Source organism: Mauremys reevesii, linkage group 3, assembly GCF_016161935.1.
Source record: "Mauremys reevesii isolate NIE-2019 linkage group 3, ASM1616193v1, whole genome shotgun sequence".
Lineage (NCBI taxonomy): Eukaryota > Metazoa > Chordata > Testudines > Geoemydidae > Mauremys > Mauremys reevesii.
Window position 1 is genome coordinate 169,218,246 of NC_052625.1, and position 24,403 is coordinate 169,242,648.

General features: G+C 43.4%; 1 protein-coding gene across 7 annotated transcripts in view; it reads right to left on the minus strand.

Annotated features, from left to right (window-relative positions):
• MYOM2 (myomesin 2) overlaps positions 1-24,403 on the minus strand; it is a 139,278-nt gene that overhangs the window by 46,320 nt on the left and 68,555 nt on the right. For 6 of the 7 annotated variants that reach the window (XM_039531536.1, XM_039531541.1, XM_039531539.1 and 3 more), the window contains 7 exons: positions 23,490-23,617; positions 14,492-14,675; positions 12,108-12,282; positions 11,558-11,679; positions 10,237-10,257; positions 8,533-8,720; positions 4,367-4,493 (listed from right to left, as the gene is read on the minus strand). In XM_039531536.1, the coding sequence (XP_039387470.1) occupies positions 4,367-4,493; positions 8,533-8,720; positions 10,237-10,257; positions 11,558-11,679; positions 12,108-12,282; positions 14,492-14,675; positions 23,490-23,617 (945 nt within the window). The remainder of the gene's footprint in view (positions 1-4,366; positions 4,494-8,532; positions 8,721-10,236; positions 10,258-11,557; positions 11,680-12,107; positions 12,283-14,491; positions 14,676-23,489; positions 23,618-24,403) is intronic. The other variant, XM_039531537.1, reaches the window with a different exon arrangement.

The window sequence follows — 24,403 nt, forward strand, 5'->3', positions numbered from 1 at the left end:
CCATCCCATCCATCCCACCATCCTAGACCTCCATCCACTAATGCTAATAAATCCTAAATACCACCTGTGCTAATAAACGACTGTCACATACTCACTATACTACTTACCATGCAGAGCCCTTCCCGGACACACACACCACATCTCCCACCAGCAACACCACACACCAACGATCCAATATCCCTCTCTCACTCAGATAAACACCTACAAGATCTCATCTCTATCAAGCATTCTTAAACCAAATACTCACCTGCCAACTGAAAAAAAAAAACAAGACAGAAGAAAGCAGAGAGAAGCCCCAGAAGCCAAAAGCCAGGACAGGCCTAAAAGAAAAAGAACATAACAAAAAGAAACTCACAGAACACCACAGCCTAAAACCTCAGCCAAATCAAATCATCAAAAGCATCCACAAAGATGATCCCTCACTCTCACAGATCTTGGAGACAGGCCAGTCCCTGAGACAAGACAGCCCTCCCAACCCAACAGCAACTCACAGCAGCACCAAATACTCACAACATAATACAACATAAAAACTAAACCTGGAACCTATCCTTTGCATAAAGCCCCGCCAGCACAGTCCCATCCACATCACACCATCAGTGACACCATTCACCAATCACATCCATCACACACATCAGGGCTCTGCACTACTGCATGCATCACCCATATATATATGATGCATGCATGTACATGCCCCCCCCATCATGTACATTGCCCAAACCGGACTCTCTCAATAAAAAAAAAAAAAACAAAACATCACAAATCAATCATATCAAAAAAAAACCAGTGGGAACACTAACCAACTTCCTTCCTAACAGTGACAGACTTGAAGGTGGCAATTTTGCAACAAAAAAAAAAAAAAAAAACAGAAACAGACTGAGACTGCTGAATTAAAATTAATATGCAAACTAGATATAACTTAACTTAAAGTAAATAATGGGAATGGAATGTCATTTACACCAATTATGATTATTTCTATTTATTATGTCCTCCTCCTCCCCACTATGGGCCATCTTAATTATCACTTCAAAAAGTTTTTTTTTTCTCCTCCTGCTCATCTCTCTCAATCAATTGATTAGACTCTGCCTGTTGGTATGCATACTTTTTTCTCTTTGTCTGTATGTATGTATATCTATCTGTCTGTGTGTTCTTCCATTCCATCAGAAGAGAGTGAGCTTTGCTCAAAAAGCTCTCATGCTACAATAAATTTGTTAGTCTTTAAGGTGCCACAAGTACTCCTGTTTTTTTTGCGGATACAGACTAACACGGCTGCTACTCTGAAACCTATAGTGATATGGTTCTGCAAACATGCATAAGGATATCATTAGTGAGCAACAAAGGGGTGATTCTCCACTGGATATAAAATACTGAACATAGGATTGGAAGGGACCTCTTTGGTCATCAAGTCTAGTCCCCTGCTGTCTCAGGCAACCTTGTCATACAATCCCATTCGTAAATTTACCAGTGTGTTTTCTTTATAAATCTGGGCACCTCTTTCAGACCAATGAGTACAGGTAAGAGATTTCTCATGTAAATGTAAGACTGGGATTGTCAAAGGATCCTAAAGGAGTTGAAGTTTGATTCCTAACTGTCTTAGAGTCCTTTGAAAATCCCAAGATAAATGTCTTTATGGCCACTTCTAATTACATTTCCAATAGGCAGATGTATTTGCTAAAGTCCTAGAAAGTGGAAGAAAGATGTCATGTGAGACTTGATGAAGAGGACTCTATACCACCAGTAGACATTGTGATCTTTCGTTGTTCTAATACATGTAGAATAATTCGTTAGATAACATTGTAAATTCATAGAGGCTCACAGATATACCTAAGATTGGGGCTCTGCAGGAAAAAAAATGGACACCAGCTATTCTCCTACAAATTGGAATGGAAATTGGTCAGTCACACTGGAAACCTTGCATTGAGTTTTGGCCTACCTGTAGAAGAACCTCACTTCTGTTTCAAAATGTGTAAGAGCACTTCCAATATCCACAGCAATTACAGGTATGTGGTAGACATGTACGTTTTTCTGGAATTTCTTCATGAAATAAGCATAAAAGGCTCAGACTCTCACTCCATCTTAATTCAAATCACACTTCCTCCTTTTGGTTGTTGCTAAGCCATTTTCTAACACTACTTTCAAAGAGGTTTGGAGAACATTTTAACAGCCTTTTTTCTAGCAGGAAGAAATTTAATACCACCTGTTCAGTTAACTGCATAATGAGAACAATGCAATCAGATTGCGGAGCGCAAAAGGTCAAGCAGTTCATCATGGAAATGAATGCTATTTCCTCTTTGTTTCCTGCAGACACCTTTTATTTTATTTTTAGATATAAACTCAAAAGGGCAAAATCCTTGCTAGTTCACACACTTGAGAATTCCACTGACTTTGTGGAAGATTTCAGCGGGAGTAAATCAGTGCAGTACTTGGCCCATTCAGAAGAGTAACTACCCCTTGATGTCATTTTGATTTCTCAGTACTTACAAAAGAATGTAAAAATCTCACATGTGATAATGGACATCAGGTCAAATTCTCTTACTTACGCCATTGCAATATCATAGAAACTAACAGTTAAGATTTGTATAAATCAATGGAGAATTTAGCTAAATGTTTTTCATTCCAGTCCAAAGTTATTTTTCATATATAAAATAAAAAGAAACAAAAAATTATTCTCTGACTTACACCCCCATCAAGCCACACTGAAGTCAGGGAGAACTTTTATCTAGTTTAGGAAAACCAATTTAAATTTTCCCAGAGAAAATTAATCCAATAAGGCATTTTGTGCAGGAAGCAGACATGAATAAATCCACTGAAGTCAATGGGACCATTCATGAAGGAAGATGCTACTTAATGTGAATGAGGGCATCAAAATGTGCCCTTTACTAAAGAACCTGATATTAAATAAAACTGGAGTCAAAATTATTGCTCTGAATGCTCCCCAATAAGAACCAAAGAAGAGTTACTTTTTACAGTCCTACATGGGTTAAGCATTTGTGATCTGCGAATCTTGGACCAGTAACATTTTCTCATTTAACATTTTTTAAAAGTGAATTTAATGCTTGTGATTAACAGTCTTGAAGCCTGAAGCTTGAGGAGGATGGAGGGCAGAACTGCAGGTTTCCTTGAAATACTTTGCCAATGGGCCATAACACTGTCCTGTTAGGACCACAAATAGGGATTTTATTTCTGTATTTGTTTAGGGTCCAACACAACGCCCACTGAGGACAATGGGAAGAGTCATGGGGTACATCTACACTACAATAAAAAACCCATAGCACTGATTTTCAGAGTCCAGGCTAATTGACTCCAGCTGCTGAGCTAAAAATTGCTGTGTCGATGTTCAGGCACAGGCTGGAGCCTGAGCTCTGAGACACCCCCGCCCAACACACACACACACACACACACACACACACACACACACACACACACACAGTTTCAGAGCCCAGGCTCCAGCCCAAGCCCAAACATCTACACAGCAATTTTTAGACCTGCAGCCTGAGCTGAGTCAGCTGACCCAAGCCAGCCACAGTTGTGCCATGGGTCTTTTATTGTAGTGCAGACATACCCTAAGGGTATGCCTATACTGCAAAGAAAAACCCATGGTGCTGAGTCACAGAGTCCAGGTCAATTGATTCAGGCTTGTGGGGCTTGGGCTGCAGGGCTGTGTAGACATTCCCACGTGGGTTCTGAAACCTGGCAAGGGAAGAGGGTCTCAGAGCCTGGGCTGGAGCCCGAATAGGAACATCTATACTGCTATTTTCAGCCCCTCAGCCTGAGCCCTGTGAGCCTGAGTCAGTTGACTAGGGCTCGAGACTTGGTGCAGTGGTTTCTTTGTAGCACAGACATACCCTGACTGACTTCAGTGGGATCTAGATAATTCCCTTCATCTTTGCTAGACACAGCCAATAGCCTTCCTAATAGTGGCTTGTTTCCTGTGTCAGCCTATTTATAAACTGCCTTATTAGAGATCACCTACTTGTTGGGACTGCCTGTAACGGGTGCAACTGTAAAGGTGTCTATTGTGATATGGATATTGCAATTGACTGAAGGCATCAATTCATTTCACACAGGACACTGAGCAGCCATCCAGTGACAATGACTTTTTTTCACCACCAATCAGTGTCTGATTCAAACCTTGTAGGGACACACTTCATATCACCTGAGCTATCCCATCCATTCACAGTGTATCAGCAAATTTAGTCCACTTCTAGTTTAGCTTTTTGAAAATCAGACACATCCTACTGAAGCAATTTGACAGGAACCCTTGTAAGAAAATTACACCTTCCTTATATATTCATACTGGGATTTCAAACTGACTGTGTTGCAAGGAATTTGCATTGAATTGAGTATTATGAGGAACTAATAGACTTACCAGCTTCTGGCATGGTCCAGGCTTTACACATAAAGTGCTCACTGGGATCTGAGGGAAGGCCTATACCAGCCAGGTTTGCAGCAGCGACTTTGAATTCATAGAAGGAGTTTTCTGTCAAATCCTCTACCTTTTCAAAACAGCCAAGGACAAATTAATATACATGAAAAATGTATTACTTTTTATTCAAGGCCTCAGAAATGTAAGAACAACAACAACAACAACATACATTTATTCACGGATTGATTTAATCATTATTAAGCGCCATAGATTGTACAAGGAAGTAAAAGATCCTGCTCCAAGGATCTCACAATCTAAACAAGAGAGCTCATATAGGCACGACTTTCGCCACCACACAATCAGCCTTAGTACTGTCCCTCACACACACACCTCTTAGAAGCGCAGTTCCTCCTCTTCCCTCCTCTTGCTGCAGTGGGAAATACATTTCTGCAGCTCTGGAAAAGGCAGTGCTTACTGTGACCTCATGAGTGGCCAGCTACTTAGGCCAGCAAGAAAGAGGATCATCTTCATCATCTATGCCCACTCTCTTCCCTTCTGCCCTCTCCCCTACCAGTTGCTCTCAAAGGGGAATATCTGAGGAGCAGGCGCTGTGTTCAGTCAGAGCCAAGATCCTGGTAGGCCTTATTGAGTGATCCCAGGGTGTTGGAGAGGCCGTACTTCTCCTCAGCTGAGTAAGACATGGGCACAAGGTCAAAACATGAAATAATGACAGACCCTGAGGAGTGGGAGTGGGGAAGGAGCAGATAATAGAAATCTAAGGGAAAAGGAAATAAACCCCTTGGGAGAGGAGTGTATTTAAATATCTCAGATCCTGCATTTGGCTTGTTTGGGCGTTTTTCCTCAGTTTTACTTAGTTGCATAGGGCTTTTATTTCCTTTCTTTAAATATTATAGACACTAGAAAAGGAGGAGCTAGCACTGGGGATGGAGTCAGCCGGGCACAGCTGGTGACCAGTAAATCCAAGCCAGAGCCACTAGCCACATCTCTGTCACTCTCCTGGCTTTTTGCAGTGAGCACATCACCGTTTGAGCTCAGCTTTGCAGCTTATGGAGACCATAAAATCCCAGAGTCTCCCTATGGCCTGCCCCCCTGATCAGCACAATCACAGTGGTGGTTCTGCATTTGGACCCTCCACGGACCCTGCAGATTTCCTCCCAGTTTTATTTTCTGTTAAAATTGTGAAAGGAAAAGCTCAGCTAATGGCAGGCACCACTGTGGAGGGCCTGGAAGATCTTAGATGTTCACAAATGTTAGAGAAAGTAGGTCAATAGTCTTTGAGAAAAAGGAGATAATAGAAGGATCTTAATGTAGTATTTAATTTTTGATGGGAATAGAGAGATTTATGCTTGAAAGTTTATCTGAACTAGTGTCAAATACAAGATCAAAGCAAAACCAAACTGAGCTAGGAGAATGCCAGGCACTAAAAGAATTTAGTCAGAATTTCTTAATATATAAAGTAACTAACAACATAAGAACTTAGTGCTGCCAGTAAAAATTATTTAACCCTCCTGCAGTTATTAAGGGTGTCATAAACAGATAGTTAAGGGTTAATGCCTCTTTTACCTGTAAAGGGTTAAGAAGTTCACCTAGCCTAGCTGACACCTGACCAGAGGAACCAATGGGGGAACAAGATGTTTAAAAGGAAGGAGGGTTTTTTCCTTTGTTTAGTTTTTCAGTTTCAGCGGGAGTGAAAAAGATCAAGGAACCAGCCTCTTATCAGAGTAGTAAGTTTTAGAAAGGAATAAATAGGTTTATGTTTATTTTCTTTGTAACTTGTCTTGGTACCATTAAGGGAATTATCAAATTTGGGTATTCTTGTGTGTATTAAAGTTTTTGCCCAGGGGAACATCCTCTGTGTTTTGAATCTGTTGTCTGTGAGAGTAGCTGGTATGCTAATCTCTCCCAGAGGGTTTTCTTTTACCTTTCTTTTCTTTAATTAAAGGCCTTTTTCTTAATACCTGATTGATTTTTCCTTGTTTTTTAGATCCAAGGGGGTTAGATCTGGATCCCCAGGAGTTGGTGGGAGAAAGGAGGGGGGATGGTTAATTTCCCCTTGTTTTAAGATCCAAGGGGTTTGGATCTGTGTTCACCAGGAAATTGGTGAAGTTTCTCAAGGCTACCCAAGGAAGGGAGTGCTTGTGAATGGTGGCAGTGATACCAGATCTAAGCTGGTAATTAAGCTTAGAAGTGTCCATGCAGGTCCCCACATCTGTACCCTAAAGTTCAGAGTGAGGAAGGAACCTTGACAAAGGGCAAAAAATATTTATGGAGTAAGGTACAATTATTTAATCCAGGAAAATGATGAATCTCCATAGATTTCCTGGTTTCTCTCTATCTATTTATGTTCTAATACTATGTATCTGAGGGACTCGCATGCTTACCAGACATCAAAAATGTGTTATGTGCCTAAAAGCTTTGTTTCCTTTATTTCAATCAGTATTTCAGGCTTCAATCCTTCAAATGGCTGCATGCAAATACACTCCTATATCCAAGCACAGTCACTTGGAGGCCTGTGATACCAAATGCATTAAAGACTAATTTGTTTTTCTTAATTTACATTATTTGTTTACAAATGCATAGAAGAAAAAAAACTTAATGCCCTGACTAACTTTGCTCTTCTTTCATTTCCCAATGTCCCCTGCTCTGGCCACTCAGCCAGTGATGCCTGCATTTCCTTTCAGTTGTCAGTTCTCACACATACATCTCTGTGTCTTCCATGCTGGCTCCTTGCATGAGCTCATCAGCAAGGCTATTGCCTCCTTTGCATTAAAATTTCTCCTAAAGACTCACTCCTGCTACGAGGCTTATGGGGAAATTATATGACTCACACTGATAATTTTGAGGAGTATTTGGGAATAATTTCTAAGTTATAGTTTCATAGAGTTCAAGGCCAGAGGGACCATTAGATCATCTAATCTGGCCACCTGCATTACATTCACCCCTGTTACCCTTATATGGAGTCCAGTATCTTGGGTTAGACTAAAACATTTCAGTCCTCAGGGGACTACACCGTTGTGTGCCATGGGGAGAGAACAGGAGATGAACTGCCACCAATGCTTGACTCCCCTGCCATGGCAGGGAATTGATTAGATGAGGCATGCCCAGATGATCCTAGCAGGTGATCCATGCCCCATGCTGAAAAAAGGCTACCTCCCATCCCCAGTTCCCTGCCAATCTGACCCAGAGGAAAGGTCCCTCCCATCCTGAAATCTGCCAAGCAGGTTGACCCTGAGCATGTGACCAAGCTACCAGCCAGGGATTTTAGAAAGATGAATCTCTGTACCATCTCAGACCACAGGCACACCCCATCAGGTGTCTTATCTCTAGTTGTAGCCAATCCTTGATGCTTCAAATGAAAGAAATTTTCAAAAATAAATAAAAATGTACAAATTTAACCATATATTACCCAAATGTGTGGTGAAGCCCCACCTTCATACTAAATGGCTGTATCCCTTCCACCCAATCTCTCTCTTTGTCTTCAGACTGTAAATTCCTTGGGGCATGAGCCATGCACTATTCTCTGTTTGGGAAGCACCTCATACAATATGCGAAGTACCATCAATCAATCAATCAATCATGACCTTCTGTTGCTCTAGAGCAGAGTTTGCTCTGCACTGGAAACAGGACCAGAGGCAAAGTGGTAGGGTTGGGGCATGCTTTTCTGTTTAGTTGAGGGCAGTGATCCACAGAAAGGACAGGCTTGCTCCCTTTGATCTTGGCCCATCTGTGTTCTCCCTCCAGACTTCCCACACTACAGGCAGCATAGTAGCCTGCTCAGTTACATGCTTCTGCCCTTCCACCATATGTTAAAGACCTGGTGGAGGAGTGAGGTTGCGCTTATCAATGCACTATAACATATAACACCTTTTTAGATCACAAGTTACTCTGCCCTGAATAGGAAATGTGCTTCCAACCTATTCCTCAAATCTCACTCCTTCAACCAGCCATACCTCTCTATGTCTAGGGGGGCAGTGGATTGTACTGCATTGCTACCTTTCCCCTCTGCATGCCTCTCCACCCCAATTCTCAAGTTTGTCACATATTGTTGCTCTTCACAACACACAGTTGAGGGGACTGAGCCATTTTTAGTAGTGTCCCTTCAAACAAGTAAAGCTTTGCCAATTGTCCAAGAGTAAAATAATACCAACCGTATAAATTCTCTCCTTAACAGGGGAAGAATTGACTTCATGCCAGTTATGGTGATGAGCCTCCCTCTTGTCTATATAATAACCAAGGACTGGTGATCCTCCGCTGAACTTTGGCAGTTTCCACCCAAGAGTCATTGAGTGACCATCACAGTTAAGGAGTGTGATGCCATAAGGATGTGATGGACAGGCTACAAGAAAATAAGCGTACTGAGTATTAGTACAGTGTTCAAAACACAACAGCTAGAAGAAATATGGTCATTTCCCCCTCTTCTCTTCTATAGCATATGGCTACAGGTTACTGCATCTAGGCAATGGTCTGTAAGGATCGTAATAAAAATTCACTTTCAGATGACTAATACCTTGGACATGTCAGTGGTGAACAACAGAGAGCAAGTAAGAGCCCCTTTGCCAAAAGAGTTTTTGCTGCTATGTCTGCCCCAATATTATCAGGTTCTGCATTCCTTGGCAATAATGCTGTCAATGCAAGTTATAAAATGGCTGGAATGGAATGGAACAGAAGGCTGTCTGGATCAACACATTCCTAATACGCTGAAATGTTCAAATAGGTGCAAGGATGTCTCACTCAACATTAAAGGGTCTTCAGCAGTGTTGACGTTAATGAAAATACTTCCTGACCAAGGATTCTGAAATCTTCTAGCATGTGCTTCAAACTGAGGTTGCTATGTGCACTGCTGTGAGCTCATTTAAGATGCCACAAACCTAAGCGACATTGAAGAATAATGTTCTTGGTGATTTTTCCCCAAAGGCATTATACCTGTTAAAGCCAGGAGCAGGCATCTCTCCAGGGCTTGCAAGAGGGTTTGTGAGATTGTTTTCCCGTGCTGCTTGTTACACCTATTCAACAGGCCTAGCCTGCACCTTCCCCTAGCACTATCTTGCATTTGCCATCTTGGATCATAACCTTTGCTAAAGGTATCCCTTCCTGGACCTGTAGTTCTATAAGTAGTGCTAGCTAGGTTCCCTCCCCTTGAGCTCCCCAGAGCATTTCAGCTGAGTTATTTGGCTCATCACATTTAAAAGACTAGAAAAAAATCTACCTGCAGCCCAATATAGTCTCTGCTTTTAGAGCTGTATTTGTGATCAGCATGAAGTACTGACAGCAATCAGCAAAGACAGGCATTGTTCTTTTCTAACTATGGATGAAACTCCAGAGTACCATTCACAGCCAGTTGTAATAAAGCATGTGAAACATATCTCAACAAATGTCTCGGCACCTCAGAGGGGGTCTGGCTTTTGTTAAACAACCTGGGCTTTCTTGCTATTACCACTTCAAGTTAAATAGTAGTGAGCATCAGTTAATTCTTACCAATGTAAAGCCTCGATCCATAAGGACTCTCTCCTGCAAATCCACATATGTCAGTCACTTCAACTATGTGAGTGCTCCCATTAAGTTCCCAATTATGACTGCTGATGTGAATAAGCACTACTCACATGTGTATGGGTTTGCAAGATTGGGCCATAAAACCGTGAAGTGTTAAATAATACACACCCATGCAACCAACAACTTCAAATAAAATGTGAAAAATTCAAAAAAAAAATCTGTGATTTTTATTTTATTTTTATGTCTTCCAACTGACTAAGTGACTGCAATGGTGTCTCAAAAAAGATGCTGCAACATTAAAAAGTGCAGGTGTATTAGACTCTAAAGGTAAACAAACGTAAGCATGCTTTCTGACTACCTACCGATATGAGGTACACTCCCTCCTAAAACAATCAAATAGAATAGATTTTTTTCAATAATAAAATATCAAAGGTTAAGAAAAAGTCTTCTAATATGCAAATCTTTTAAAAGATTATTTCTGAAAGCGATGTTGATTGTCCTTCCTCTACAACTTCAAAAGAGAACACGTTCAAATATTTAATTGAAATTTTTTTTTACTGAAAGAATACACTATTAAATCAAACTGATCTTCCAAGTGCAGGACATTTTTGTTACTTTTCATTCAAGTCTCAAGGCTGTGAATGCAATTGGGGAATCAAAGGCAGAATAGAAATAGATATTATAGTTTACCTGTGTTTGTGCATTATGGCCCAAGGAGCCATTATGCCCTCCAATAAGCATGTACGATGCCTACTCAAGCCAATGGACCTGTGCACATGCAACCAAGGGCAGAAATGGATTGCTTGGATTGAGGCTTTGCTTGCAGAATGCTGGACGATGCGGATCTTCCCAACTATATTTTGTATTAAAAGGAAATCTGGGTTTCCATCAAACCTACTGATCCAATTGTGACAGCCAGTAGCTGATCCAGCACTCTGATCACTTAAGCATTCATTAGCTCTACTAGGAAAGGCCTGATGGAGGAGGAGAGTACTTAATTGCCTAAGCAGACTGGGGGTTTATGAGCTAAAGAGCTAATTATCCCACCTGGTGGAGAGGCTAGTAAAAAGCACCAAAAGGAAGTCCAAGGGAAAAGGCTAACAAAGCTCAGAAGAATGATCTCAGGAGGATAAAAGTTCTCTCTCTTTTGGGAGAGTAGGAAAAGCTGTAAATAGACTTGCTGCATATGACTGTGATGGTGGTTTGGTAAGGGTAATAAATAAATAATAACCAACTAGAAGGCATCCGAGGCTGGCTGTGAGAGACATGAGAGGTGTTTGCCTTGGCTGTTACAACAATCAAACAATTTTCTGTTGGGTGTGGCCTTGTAGTACCTGAAACTCTTGTTGGTGGACCAGATTGACTAGTAGGCTGATTTGTCCTAAATGAGCATTAGAAATCTGTCACAGGCTAGTTTAGCAACACAAAGCAGCCCGGGAATAGGGATGAATCTGGTCCTATATTTCTAAAATGTTTTTCATTAAAAAAAGCTTTATTTTCCTCTTTTACACTGTCTTTTCCCTGCATAGCAGCCAAATGCATGGTAGTAAATATCAACACAGACAGATGTTCCATGGCTGAAAAGGGTACTATTATTCTAAATGAGACCATAGGAGTTAGTTGGTATCAAAATTTTAACCCACAAAAGAGATGCAAAGCAGAGCTGCACAGAACCACACTTACTGAGGGCTGCCTGTACTGTTATAGCTTCAGATTCTTGAGAATTTTCACTGACTCCCACAGCATTCGCAGCTTTTACACGGAAGATGTAATTCTCTCCAGTTGTCAGACCATGAACCACAAACCTGATTTTAAAAAAAAAATCAAATATTTGTTTTTCACTTTAAATAATCTGTTAAGGCAGATTAATGATTTAATGTTCTGTGCCACTTACTACAGGTGGGATAGACATGGATTTCTGATAAAAGGATGGGCTATATTATTAGAGATGGTCAGAAAATGCCTTTTTCATCCACAGGAAAATGTCAATGAAAACAAAGAATTTTGCTCAACCATGTGAATTTTTTTTCAGCTTTCAAGTTTTTGGTTGCTTGGTGCCCCCCCCCCCCCCAAATCATCAAAGATGGACATTTCCCATAAAATCCTCCACTTCCAGAAAATAGACATTTTTCATAGAAAATGTTTTGTTAGAAGGTTTCCAACCAGCTCTGTACAGTATATTAATATGCAATAGATTTCAAAATATCTGGATACACAGAGGTATGACCAGTACCTATTATATTTAATAGGTTTATGATTGCAAGGTTCCCAGTGGTTTGTTCCCACCACAGAAGTATCAATATAGTAGCCAAACAGATCTTCTTCATGTTTTGGCTTGTCCCACTGTACCACAACTGATGTTTTTGTATTTCTTGTTGCCAGTACACGACCAGGAGCAGATGGGACACCTATGCAAAACAGAAATCAAAAAAGGTTCACTATGTTTATAGTAATGGATATATAAACAAGTAGTGACTAATTCAACTAGATACAGCATTGTATACTTTTCAGCATTTAAATCTGACTAGCTGGGACTTTTTCTATTAATTTTGTTATGTGATACATTGGCCTGGTTCCTGTATTGTAAGTAATTCATATGCCTGGCTATTCCTATTACATCCTGCAGTGCTTTATTGATTTTACTTAAATTTATAAAGTAGTCTCACTTAAAGTTTCTTCTCTTTGAAGGAGTATCTCAGTATGAGAACGAACTCTTGCCCTTACAATGAATACTAGCAGAAGAAATGTTTTAAATGCACCCACTGTAGTATTATTGAACCTATCAGAAGCAAATGAAACTTCCAAAAGTACAAAGACTACAAAAGCCAAAGACAGTAGGAAAAACTACTTTCAAAACAACTGATAAGGCCCTGATTTAGGAAAGCATTGCTATTCATTACAGCAATTAAGCACATTCGTGAAGTTAAGCAAGTGCTTAACTGAACTTTGTTAAATGGGGATGAATTCCCTGGATATAGATAGACTTAAACCCTGAATGGGGGCCTGAAAATCTTTATAGTGAGGTGAAATTCACGTCTGTGCTGAAGGTCTATGCACCAAGTAACTCCCACTTATGGCCTCAAAATATGGGGCATAAGTGTTGCATGGAGCTTGTGCACAGGAGTAAATTTCACCCAGCAGTGAATAATAGCTCACAAAGCTATATAAGTAAGAGGATCAAGTGACTGTAGCCAGAACTGTAGCAAGCAGCACAAAACTAAAGAAAGAAGATGGACACAATTTGTGGTCTGTTAGTATTTAAATACAACAATAATACCTTACATTTACACAGTACTGCAGCTTGAATGGTAGAAAGGCTAACCACAAATTCCAGCTCAGGTAATTAAATTCTGCCTACCTAAAATGTTCTTGCAGTTTCAGTTGAAATTGTATCTTTCACTTCCTGTCCCAAACTGTGACTGTGCTATGTTCAGCAGTTCCTAGGTGTGGCTGATTTTTAGAGCTGGGTGAAATAAATCCAGTATTTTTATTGCCTACCTCAAGGGAGTGTTCTGTGATTTAGAGTCAGAGTTTAAGGCCAGAAGGGACCAAAACTGACCTCCTGTACATCACAGTTCACCAACACCACCCAGCATCCAATAGACCCAATAATCAAAATTAGACCATGGTATTACAGCTCACAGAACACTAGACTATTTTGTGCCACAGGCAGAAAATAGAAAGGACCCGAGATACACCAGTGCCCGAGGCACCCGTAATGTCAGAAACAATTTAAGTATTTTATGTTTATTAAGTAGGTATAAATCAAAGCTACTATAGAAGTACAAACACAAAATATTTTTTTTCATCCCAAATGATCTCAAATTACCTTATAGATGGTTAGCTGAATTTTTAAAACCCTGGTTGATATAAGTCAGTATCTATTAGCATTTACTATATTGTGCCATATTAAATAATACAGTTGTTTCTTATTCTTTAGTAAATATATTGAAATACTGTGATATCTGAGTTCCATAATGTGGCAACTGGTGCTTTCTGTTTGTGACCACTGTTAAACTGAGTACACAACCACACATTTGAACACAAAGTAGGTAAAACTGCTCCCCTAAATTCCCATTTGCATGTGTAAATGTGGGATCCAAATATATAATTTAGGTGAATTTTGAAAAGTAGCCACTGTGTGTGCAGATGTATCTTCAACTATCACTGAAATGCAGCCACCTGTGAAAAATTGGAATTCTGCACCAGCAACAATCCTCAACAGGGTTATTAGGAAGGGAAGGGAAGGCTATTTTATCTAACTGAAACTACACGGAAATTAAGGTAGCCTATAATTACCTAAGCTGGAGTCTGGCCAGGACAGCCAGTCCTACTTTTGTAAAAATTCACATTAATAAGCACTGTTGAAGAACAACCAACTGAAATTAATTTTACATTTTAACACTTCAATTATCCAGGAAAAGGAGATGCAATAGCTATGCAGAATCCCAAATGCTACAAAAACGTGGCATGTTCGTCACCCTTGATTCCTTGTGAAATTCTTAAAAACACAGCTGTTTATACAATTCATTTTGATTATAATGCACACTTTAATTTTTAAAAGCATACTTTATTTGCATTTTTAAAGTATCAGCGGCATTTACTATGTTGTCTTACCAATGGTCTCTTGTGCTTGAATTGGTGGTGTTATTTCAGAAGGCTCGCTAATGCCATGCTTGTTTGCTGACAAGACTCGGAAAACATATGATTTTCCTTCTGCAAGATCAAACACTGCATAGCGAGGAGATCTCACTGCAACCTGGGCATTGACCCTTTGCCAGCTTCCACTGCCAACCGCAGACTACCAAAAAATAAAGATGATTACTTCAGAATTGTTAAAGAAGTGAGCATGTTAGATATGTTCATGAATCTGGTGTAAGAAATTAAAACAGAGAACAGTTTTGGAACGGCTCATACTCATACACGCAGTTACTTGAGTTCTGACTGACAGCCTGTCTGTGTCTATCTAAGCTTATATTATGCAGACACTACGGTATCTGAGTTTTCTAGTTAAGGACTAGATTGTGCTATTTGCATGCCCAGAGTAGGGGATAGAACATGAGTGCATAGTCCCAGAGGGAGCACTGGGAGGCACTGTGCCTAAAAGAACAGGAGCACTTGTTGCACCTTAGAGACTAACAAACTTATTTGAGCATAAGCTTTTGTGGGCTACAGCCCACTTCTTCGGATGCCTAAAAGAGAAACTTAATTTATCTTAGGGCCCCCTGTTGCACTGAAGGAAGTAGTGATGTCTTATGGAATGCAACATAAACCCTGCATTGCCAAACAGCTCAGTTGGTTGGGGGAGAGGGGGCAGCAAGGGCAAACCTATAGCATCTCAGGTGCAGCCCCTACAATCCCTTGAGCACACAGAGCTCAGCTGCAATGCAAGTAGCCCCAATACAGAACCTGTAGAAGGGCTGTGGGATTTTACTGCCTACCACACCTTTGCACACTCTATAGAATCAAGTCACAACCATACCCTGTGTTCTTTTAGACTTTCACAAAATGACCAAACTAGTTTTGAATAATTCAATAGAATATTAGTTGAGCTCTGTGACAGAGGCGGCAATTTCTTCCAATACCCTAGACAGACCTTATTGAGTTGAGTTAGATCTTACTATATTAAGTTTATGTATCACTGTGGCCCAGGATAGTGTGGGGAGAGAGAACACAGTCCTCCAGGAACTAAGAACAGTGGAGCGTGATTTGGCAAATTCATTCAGGTTGTAACACCTCCCAAGGGGCACCACAGCTTGGAAAGACTTGCATACACTGATTCAGACTGGATTCTCTAGAGACCAGCACACAAAGAAATGACACTTTGGATCAATTAACTGGAGTTTAAACTGACTCGGGGTCTTCTTTCTGATCTAGCAAATGGACAGGACCTTCTGTCCACAGGAAAGAGTTTGAAGGTCTGACACTGACCAAAGTCCTTGTTGGAGTCAGTGCCAGCTCTACTGTTTTCGCCGCCCCCAAGCAGCACGCTGAATTGCCGCCGTGGACGGCGGGGGCAGTCCATGTGCCGTTCGGGCAGCAGGCGCGTTTCCGCGGTGGCAGCAATTCAGCAGCAGCTTCTGTCTTCAGCCGGAAGACAGAAGCTGCGCTGCCATGGACAGCTAAACATAGAAGCTGCCACCAAATTGCCGCCGCTGCGGAAACGTGTGTGCCACCCTAACGGCACATGGACTGCCCCAGCCGTCTGCAGCGGCAATTCGGCCCGCTGCTTGGGGGCAAAAGCACACAGACTGCCGCCCCTTGCAGATTGCCGCCTCAAGCACCCGCTTGGAATGCTGGTGCCTGGAGCCGGTCCTGGTTGGAGTTGGGGTGATCTTTGATAGGCTTATTAGCATGCCTGTTGGGTTTTTTTTTAAATAGTTTTTAATGTTTTCTCTGTAATGCTTTTACCTCAAGAATAAATGTGCTTAGAAAGAGCTGTGTGGTAACTTAACTGTGGGTGATTACACTTTTTATAGCCTCTGAGGAGAAAAGCAGAGCAGGTCTGATTAGGCATTCTGACTTGGCTGGGGAATTCACAGTGTCAGCAGAGACCTATGCAGCCAGGAAATACCCTGGTCAGGAGAGAGAAAAATCCATGTCTTTGAACAGAGGAGTGGATGGCTGGGGAGCCAGAAGCCTGAGAGTAGGTGCCTTTGGTGGACCGTCCGGGGGGGGAAACACAGGTACAGTTGCCCCGAACAGTGACAAGCTCGACTACTGTCTTTATTGCATATGGGAGAGAGCCCATACAAAGCTCAAGGAAGCAAGCACTCCGAGAACTCGTGTCTCCATTAATTTCTTAAAATAAACTGTTGACCCAGAATAAACTGAGTCATAGATTATTTCAGTGGCTTTAGTGGATAGTTTGAGTAAAACCGCCTTAGGACACAAAAAGACAGGTGCAACAATGTGAATTTTTCATGGGATTATATGAACAGAAGATTTAAAAAGAAAAGCCACTTAGATTGTAAACTCCTTGAAGGCTAGATAGTCTTTCGTGACTGTTTGACAAGCACCTTATACAAAATGTGCACTACCACAAATGAATAATAAAAAAGATAATACCCAAAATCCATATTTTTAAATCTTTTTAGTGAATACTGCACTTGCACATTGTTCTCTATAGAAAAAAACACAACTTTTTTCTTTAATAAAAAGGTGCAAAATATGGAAAGAACGTTATCATGCTGCATATTTGATATGTTAGTATTGAGCCTGGACTTGAAGGAATTTAATTGTGCATGCTTCAATGTGACTGACAAGGCAAAAATCAATGTACCATTTTACATAGTTATAATTTAAAATCCAGATATATTTTATTGGATTTTTTAACTGTTACTCTGCTCTGGATTTAATCTGTCTCAGCATTTCTTGTGTACTTGGGTAGCAGGTATTGCTTTTCCCTATAGTTATACAGCTAGGAGAACCCCACCTGGGTTTTGTGTTTCGTTTGACCTTTAAACATTCTTTTTCACTGTCGATTATGATGATTTTTCTAAATTTTAAAGATAAATTAATTTTAAAGTTTATATATCTAACCTAATAGATGTCTATGCTATGTAAAGGATAAAGATTCCTGTTTGCAATGAATGGATTACTCACATAAGTACGAACTATTCACCACATGAGTAAGGATTTGCATAAAGAAATCTTGTTCTATTTTTAGTTCTCAGTCTCGCTTTCCTTTAGTAAGTTTTGTATTTAATGAATTGTTCATTTGTCCTATTGCCTAGTGTCTGTCCATGTATGTTTTTTCTATACTTGTAAAACATCTTCAGTAAATCTTGTGCATATGAATATTACCACATGGACATTTAGGGTGAGACTGTGGGTACACTCTAGCATAGAGGGGTTATGACTCTTCATATTATTTGAATTTGCATAGCTTACAATCTAAGTATAAGGCAAGAGACAATAGATGTGTACGGACAGACTAATGGGAGATTACACTGAAGCAAAAAGAGACAATATTGGTCAGCACAATAAGCAGTGGTATAAGCGTACCAGTGGCCTAAACATTATCAAGTTTTTTGTAGGCATCGCAGCAAAGGAGAGTTTTGAGTAGGGTTTTGAAAGAGGATAATGAGTTGGTTTTGCAGCTATTTATGGGTAGAGCCCTGTGTGGATACAAAATTTGTATCCACGTCTGATCCCCAAAAATGGTCCATGAATTTGCAGGGCTTTATTTATGGGGATCTTTCCCCAAGCATGAGGGACAGCATGGGAGAAAGCATGAAGATGCTTGTTTGACTATTTAGCGAGTGATGAAAGCTGGCATGACGGGTCAATCCAAGGTGAGAGTCAACATCTCAATAGCAAATGAGAGATGATAGATAGGATGGAAATAGGGTGTGAAGGGTGTTGCAAATGAAGACAAGCATCTTATGTTTGATGCAATAGAGAAGGAGGAGCCAGTGGAGAGATGGATACAGGGGCATAACATGGTCAAAGTAATGGGCTCAGAAAATGATCTTTGCGTCAGTGTTCTGAATGGGTTATGAGCAGGGCAAGATAGCATTTTTCAAGGCCAGAGGAAAAAGATATTGTAGTAATTGAGATTCAAGATGAGACCTTGACCTTGAATGAGAGTTTTAGCAGTGTGGATGGACAGCAAAGGCTGTGTCTTAGAGCTATTATGCAGAAAAATCTGCAAGATTTAGACAGTCTGGATGTGATGACCTAGAGAAGTAGTTCTCCACCATTTTTTACCCAGGGACACCTAAACTTCAATAGACAAATCTGTGGACCCCCAGCTCTCCTCTCATTATTTTGTTGTTCACAATTTCTTTCTTTCATGTTTCTTTAATAGTTATCACAAATATTGCTGTAGAGAAATTATTATTATTTGAACAGATCAACAAAAATACCACAAATTAAAATATTGACAGCTTACCAGATACTAATGATAAATTACAGCATTGCTAGGCGATATATGGGGATATCTGGGGGATGCTGGAGGGGTGTCTGTGTACTGGGAGGATGCTGGAGGGGTGTGTGTTTACAGGGAGGAGGTACCTGGGGTTGTTGGAGGGGGTACCTGCAGCCTGACACTCAAGGTGAGGAACAGTGTCGCACTCCCTCTCCCTGTCATGGTGGCAGGGCGGCTGACAAATCCAGAATTCAGCTCCAGTCTGTCAGTTAGCGCCTCCTTGTGAGTCTCTCCCCCTTCTCTGGCCCTGTCACCCCTCCCAGCTGGGCTCTGAGGCCCTGCAAGAGGTGTTTGCCAGCTCTGCTTACCTAGCAGGCTGGGGTGGGAGGGATCTGATAGCTGCAGCTGCAGGGGAGGGACCAGAGGCCACTGCAGAGGAACATTCTGGGGCAGGGCTGGGCCATCCCCACATTCTGGGGCTCAGGGAGAGAGCACCACTTCCACCCCTGATTCATCTCAGTGGGCTCCAGCAGCAGGAAAGGAGAAGCAGCCCCATGTAGCAGGGGAAGGGGTCCTCAGCCCCCAAACAGCCGTCCTGCTGCTTCCCCTCTCCCTGCACTGCCTGGACATGCAGTGAGTGTGGCTGCTGGGAGAGCCACTGCCTCTTCACTGCTGGGTGTTCTGGCAAGAGGTGGCCCGAGGCCTTGCCCACCCCCAGTGCCCTGTGGGGCAGAGTCAATGGCATCCCCTCTGGATGGGTCCCCTCAGAAGGCATCAATCTGGGGGGGGTCATGTGACTCTGCATGCTTCCCCCCACCACGCATCACCTCCGGGAGAGACCAATCAGTTTCCAGACCCCCTTCATTATAGTGGTGTATCCCTAAGGGTCTGCAGACCACATGCTGAGAACCGCTGGCCTAAAGAGCTCGAAGTTGAAGATGATGCTTCGGTTACAGGCTTGAGTGACAGGCAGGATGGTGGGATGGTTCACAGTGATTGAGAAAGGAGGTAGCAGGGACATCTTGGAACAGAAGCAGGGACAGAAGATTAAGAGTTCTGCTGTAGCCATGTTGAGTTTGAGCTGGTGACTAGACATCCTCCAGGAGATGTCAGAAACAGACTGAGGTCTAGTCTACACTTACCTGCCGGGTCAACGCGGTGAGTTCGACTTCTCGGAGTTCGAACTATCGCGTCTAATCTGGACACGATAGTTCGAACTCCCCACGCGCTCCGGTCGACTCCGGTACTCCACCACTGCAAACGGCGGTGGCGGAGTCGACCCTGGAGCCGCAGACTTCGATCCCGCGGCGTCTGGACGGGTAAGTAGTTCAAACTAGGGTACTTCGAGTTCAGCTATGTTATTCACGTAGCTGAACTTGCGTACCCTAGTTCGACCCCCGCCCTTAGTGTAGACCTGCCCTGAGATTTCAGTTTGGACAAAAAGAGACAGGTCTGGAGTAGAGAGGTAAATTTGAGAGTTGACAGCTTAGAGATGATATCTGAAATTGTGTTTGTGGATTGGATTACCCAGAGATAAGGTATAGAGGAAAAAGAGAAGGGGACCAAGGACAGATTCCTGTGGAACCCCACAGAAAGTTAGACAGGAAATGAGGAGGATCCTCCACAGGAGATGTTAAAGGAACGATTAGAGAAGTAGGAAAGAGAATCAGGAAAGGACAGAGGCACAGAAGCCAAAGGGCGAGAAGATTTCAAGAAGAGGAGCATGGCTGATGATGTTGAAGGCAGGAGGCAGGTCAAGAAGGAGGAGGATGGAGTCCTGGTTCTGAGCTTTATCTAGGAAGAGGTCGAGACCTTGGGGAGGATCGTTTCAATGGAGTCCAAGGGACAAAATCAAGATTGGACAGGGTCTAGCATGTAATTGGAGAAGAGACATTCCAGACAGTGATTGTAAACAGCATGTTCACTGAGTTTACAGATGAAAGGGAGAAGAGAGATGGGGTGGTAGTTTGAGAGGCAAGTGGGGTCAAGAGTGTGGGCATTTTTTAAAAAATGTGAGAGACCAAAGCATGCATGTATCATGAAGAGAAAAAGCCAAGCAGAGTGAAAAGTTAACGGGTTGAGTAAAACAAGGGATGAGAGTGGGCACAAGGGATATCAGGAAATGGGTTGGGATGGGGTCACTGGAGCAAGTGGAGGAGTTAGGGGGGACAGCATATGAGAAACGTATGTGCCAATGACAGGGAAAAGGGAGGCAAGAGTTGGAGGAGAAGGGAAGGCAGGTCACATATTGTTTTCTCAGTTTTCACCAATGAGATCCTGTGTGGAGACAGAAGTGGAATCAGGAGGAGGGCAGGGTGTGGGGAGTGAGGCAAAGGTGGTGAACTATGGCTAGGATTTTTGACATTAGATTGAGTTAAAATTGGAGAAGGAGAGCTGTTTCGTTAGGAAGATGGCAGAACTGAAGGAAGAGAGACTGAATTTGTAGTGGAGGAAGACAGCCTTGTCATGAGATTTCCACCATAGATGCTTCGCAGGGAGACAACAGGAGCAAAAGAAGCAGATGTTGGAGGTGATCTTCCTTTGCTTACCAGCACAGGCTATCTGTATCATGGGTAACAGAGCAGGAAGGAGAGCAACCACCACCAGGTAGCAAAACCTCCTCCTGCTCTGGTGGACAGCGAGTGAGCATGCAGGAATGGGGAGTGGGTGGAGCTTTGGCTCCCCTCCCACTTCAACGTACAGGCTAGCATGGGCGGCAAGTTATATACCCACGTGGTGCCCAGGCAATATTCAGAGCCCAGGGGCCCAGTTCCACCAATGTTTGGGGACAGGTCTCCCCCTCAGCCCCACCTGCCAGCCCCCCGCGCCTCCCACAAGTGTCCCCCGGACCCTCCTTGCTGGCCCCGTGCACGTCCCCGGGCCCCAGAGGGATCAGAGTGTCCCTGCCTCTTCCATTGTAGCTCCATGCTGCCTCCCTGCAGCAACTGCTGCTGCAGGGTCCTAGTGCCCCCCTTCTCCACTGCCAGGGCAGACTGACTCTGAGCCTGCCCTTCCCCCTCAGACCCTTCCCTTTTCTGGCAGGACCCTTCAGCAGCACCTCCTGCCCCGCCTGCAGTCACCGCTCCTGCCCCATGCTGGGCAATGAGGCAGCCCCATCCCTCGCCCCCAGAGAGGCTACAGTAGGGGAGGAGGCACACGCAGCTCCCACTGGCACCCATCACGGGGGAGGTGAGGGATATTCCTGGACCTGAGAGGGGCCCTAGGAGCACATGCACTGACAGTAGGGGGGTGAGTGTGCTGCTGAGGGGGCAGGAAAGGGGGGCTCCTCCCCCAGAGCTCGCTGCTGCCGGCAGGGAAAGGGCTGGGGGGAGTCCTCCTCTCTGGCCCCTGGCCCGGAGCAGCCTGCCTGCACCCCAAACTCATCCCCAGCCCTGCCCCATCTCAGAGCCCACACCCCCGGTCAGAGCTTTCACCCCCCCACCGCACCCTCAACCCTCTGCCCGAGCCCTGAGCCCCTCCAGCACCCCAAACACCTTACCCCCAGTCCCAGACAGAGCCCTCATCCCCCTGCACTCCAACCCTCTGCCTTAGCCCTGAGTCCCTCCAGCACTACAAACCCCTCATCTCCAGCCCCAGCCAGAGCCCTCATCCCCCCCCCACACCCCAACCCTTCGCACTAGCCCTGAGCCCCCTCCAACACCACAAACCCCTCATCTCCAGTCCCAGACGGAGCCCTCATTCCACTGCACCCCAACTCTCTGCCCCAGCCCTGAGCCTCTCCAACACCTCAAACCCCTCATCCCCAGCCAGAGCCCTCACCGCCACACTCCTACTCTTGCCCTGTGCCCCTCCCACCCCCCAAGCACCTCATTCCAGCCCCAGACAGAGCCCTCATCCCCCTACACCCTAACCATCTGCCCCAACCCTGAGCCCCCTCCTGCATCATGAACTCCTCATACCCGGCCCCCACCCCACATCCCACCCCTCTGCCATAGCCCTGAGCCCCCTCCCACACCCCAATCCTCTCATCCTCAGCCTCACCCCAACCCAGCCCTATCCCTGCTCCCCTCCCTCCCCCAAACTCCCTCCCAGAGTCTGCACCCCCTCCCATCCCCAAACTCCCTCCCAGCGCCTGCACCCCTTCTGCACCCCAGACCTCCTCCCTCACCCAAATTCCCTCCCAGAGCCTTGGACAGGTAGGGGGTGGAGTTTGGGGGGGGGGCTGAGTTTGGGCAGGGGCTGGTTCTGGGCACCACCAAAATTTCTACAAACCTGCCACCCATGCAGGCTAGCACAGTTCAGCCACTGCAGAAGTAAGTTGCACCAGAAAATAGGCTGACACAGCTTATTTCCTTATGGAGAAAAGGGGAACCGGGGACCAAATGTGAGCCACAATTCAGTCTCTGCTCTGCTGCTGGGGAAGGGAAGATATGTGCTGCTCCTTAATAAGGGCAGATTGCACAATGCCAGTCCAGCCTTGAGGGAGGAGAAGGGTAAGGTGCTGCTCTCTATTAAATTGCTACAATACGTTGTAGTTTTGTTCTCATTTTTCATAGCAATAACAAAATAGCACAGAGGCAATTTTTCATGGCTCTTGAACTTCAACACCCATTAGATCACATAATAACATATTCTATTGTCAATGCCTTCTCTAAAGACCCACCGTCAAGTCCTGCAAGACCTCAGTGAGTGCTAGTTTTATTGTTCATTTTGCGGCTCCAAAAAGGATTTGAATTAAATTGTACACGGCTTACAGCTCAATGCAACTATACAGTACAGTACCTTCTCAATGAAATACATTAATGGCTCTTTGCCACGGGGAACAGGTGGCTCCCAGCTGAGTACAACATATGTTTTGCTGGTTTCAGAAGCATGTACATTGGTGGGAGGTCCTGGAATCTGAACATCGCCTGGAGGAGTAATAAACTTAGTCAGTGTTAAACCACAGATTAACCCCAGGTCAGCATTTATGCTACAGCTCATCTTTCCAAACTCAAGTCTATTAAAAGAACAGGCCTACTTGTGGCACCTTAGAGACTAACAAATTTATTTGATACAGACTAACACGGCTGCGACTCTGAATCAAGTCTATTAAGGGCTATAGTATCAGCTTTACAGTTTCATAGTTTGCGTCATTTCTATTTTGAGGCATTAAGCATGCGAATTACAAGCGGGGTATTTATTTTCACAACCAAAAGTAAAATATTCAATAGCACATAGATAGAAACTTTTCATTTGTCTCTCATGATTTTTCCTTGATCACATTTCAATTACTTTAATCTGCTGTGCCAAATGCCTTGGCAAAACCTACTCACTGTATGCATATAAGAGAGAGATGTTTGATCAAACTGATGAGTCCAAGAGTTACTATAGAAAAACTGAACTAGAAGGAGGATTCACTCAAAAGACTGGAGCATTTAAACACAAAAGGAGCTTAATGTAAAGTGGGCAGGAACAAAAGTATTCATGATATCTCCTACAATATGGGTGACATGACCAGCCAATATAATGTAGAGCAGCCATACAGGCTCAGGCTCAGAGGAGTGCAAATGCATTGCACAGCCACCTTGTTCCTACCTTCACAGGTTATTATGCCTTGTGGGGATCAATTGGAGTGCAGCAGTGGTCTAGCCTCACCCTTTTCCATTGCCATACCAAGGGCTGCAAGGATAGTGGCATAGAGCCAGTATAGCTCT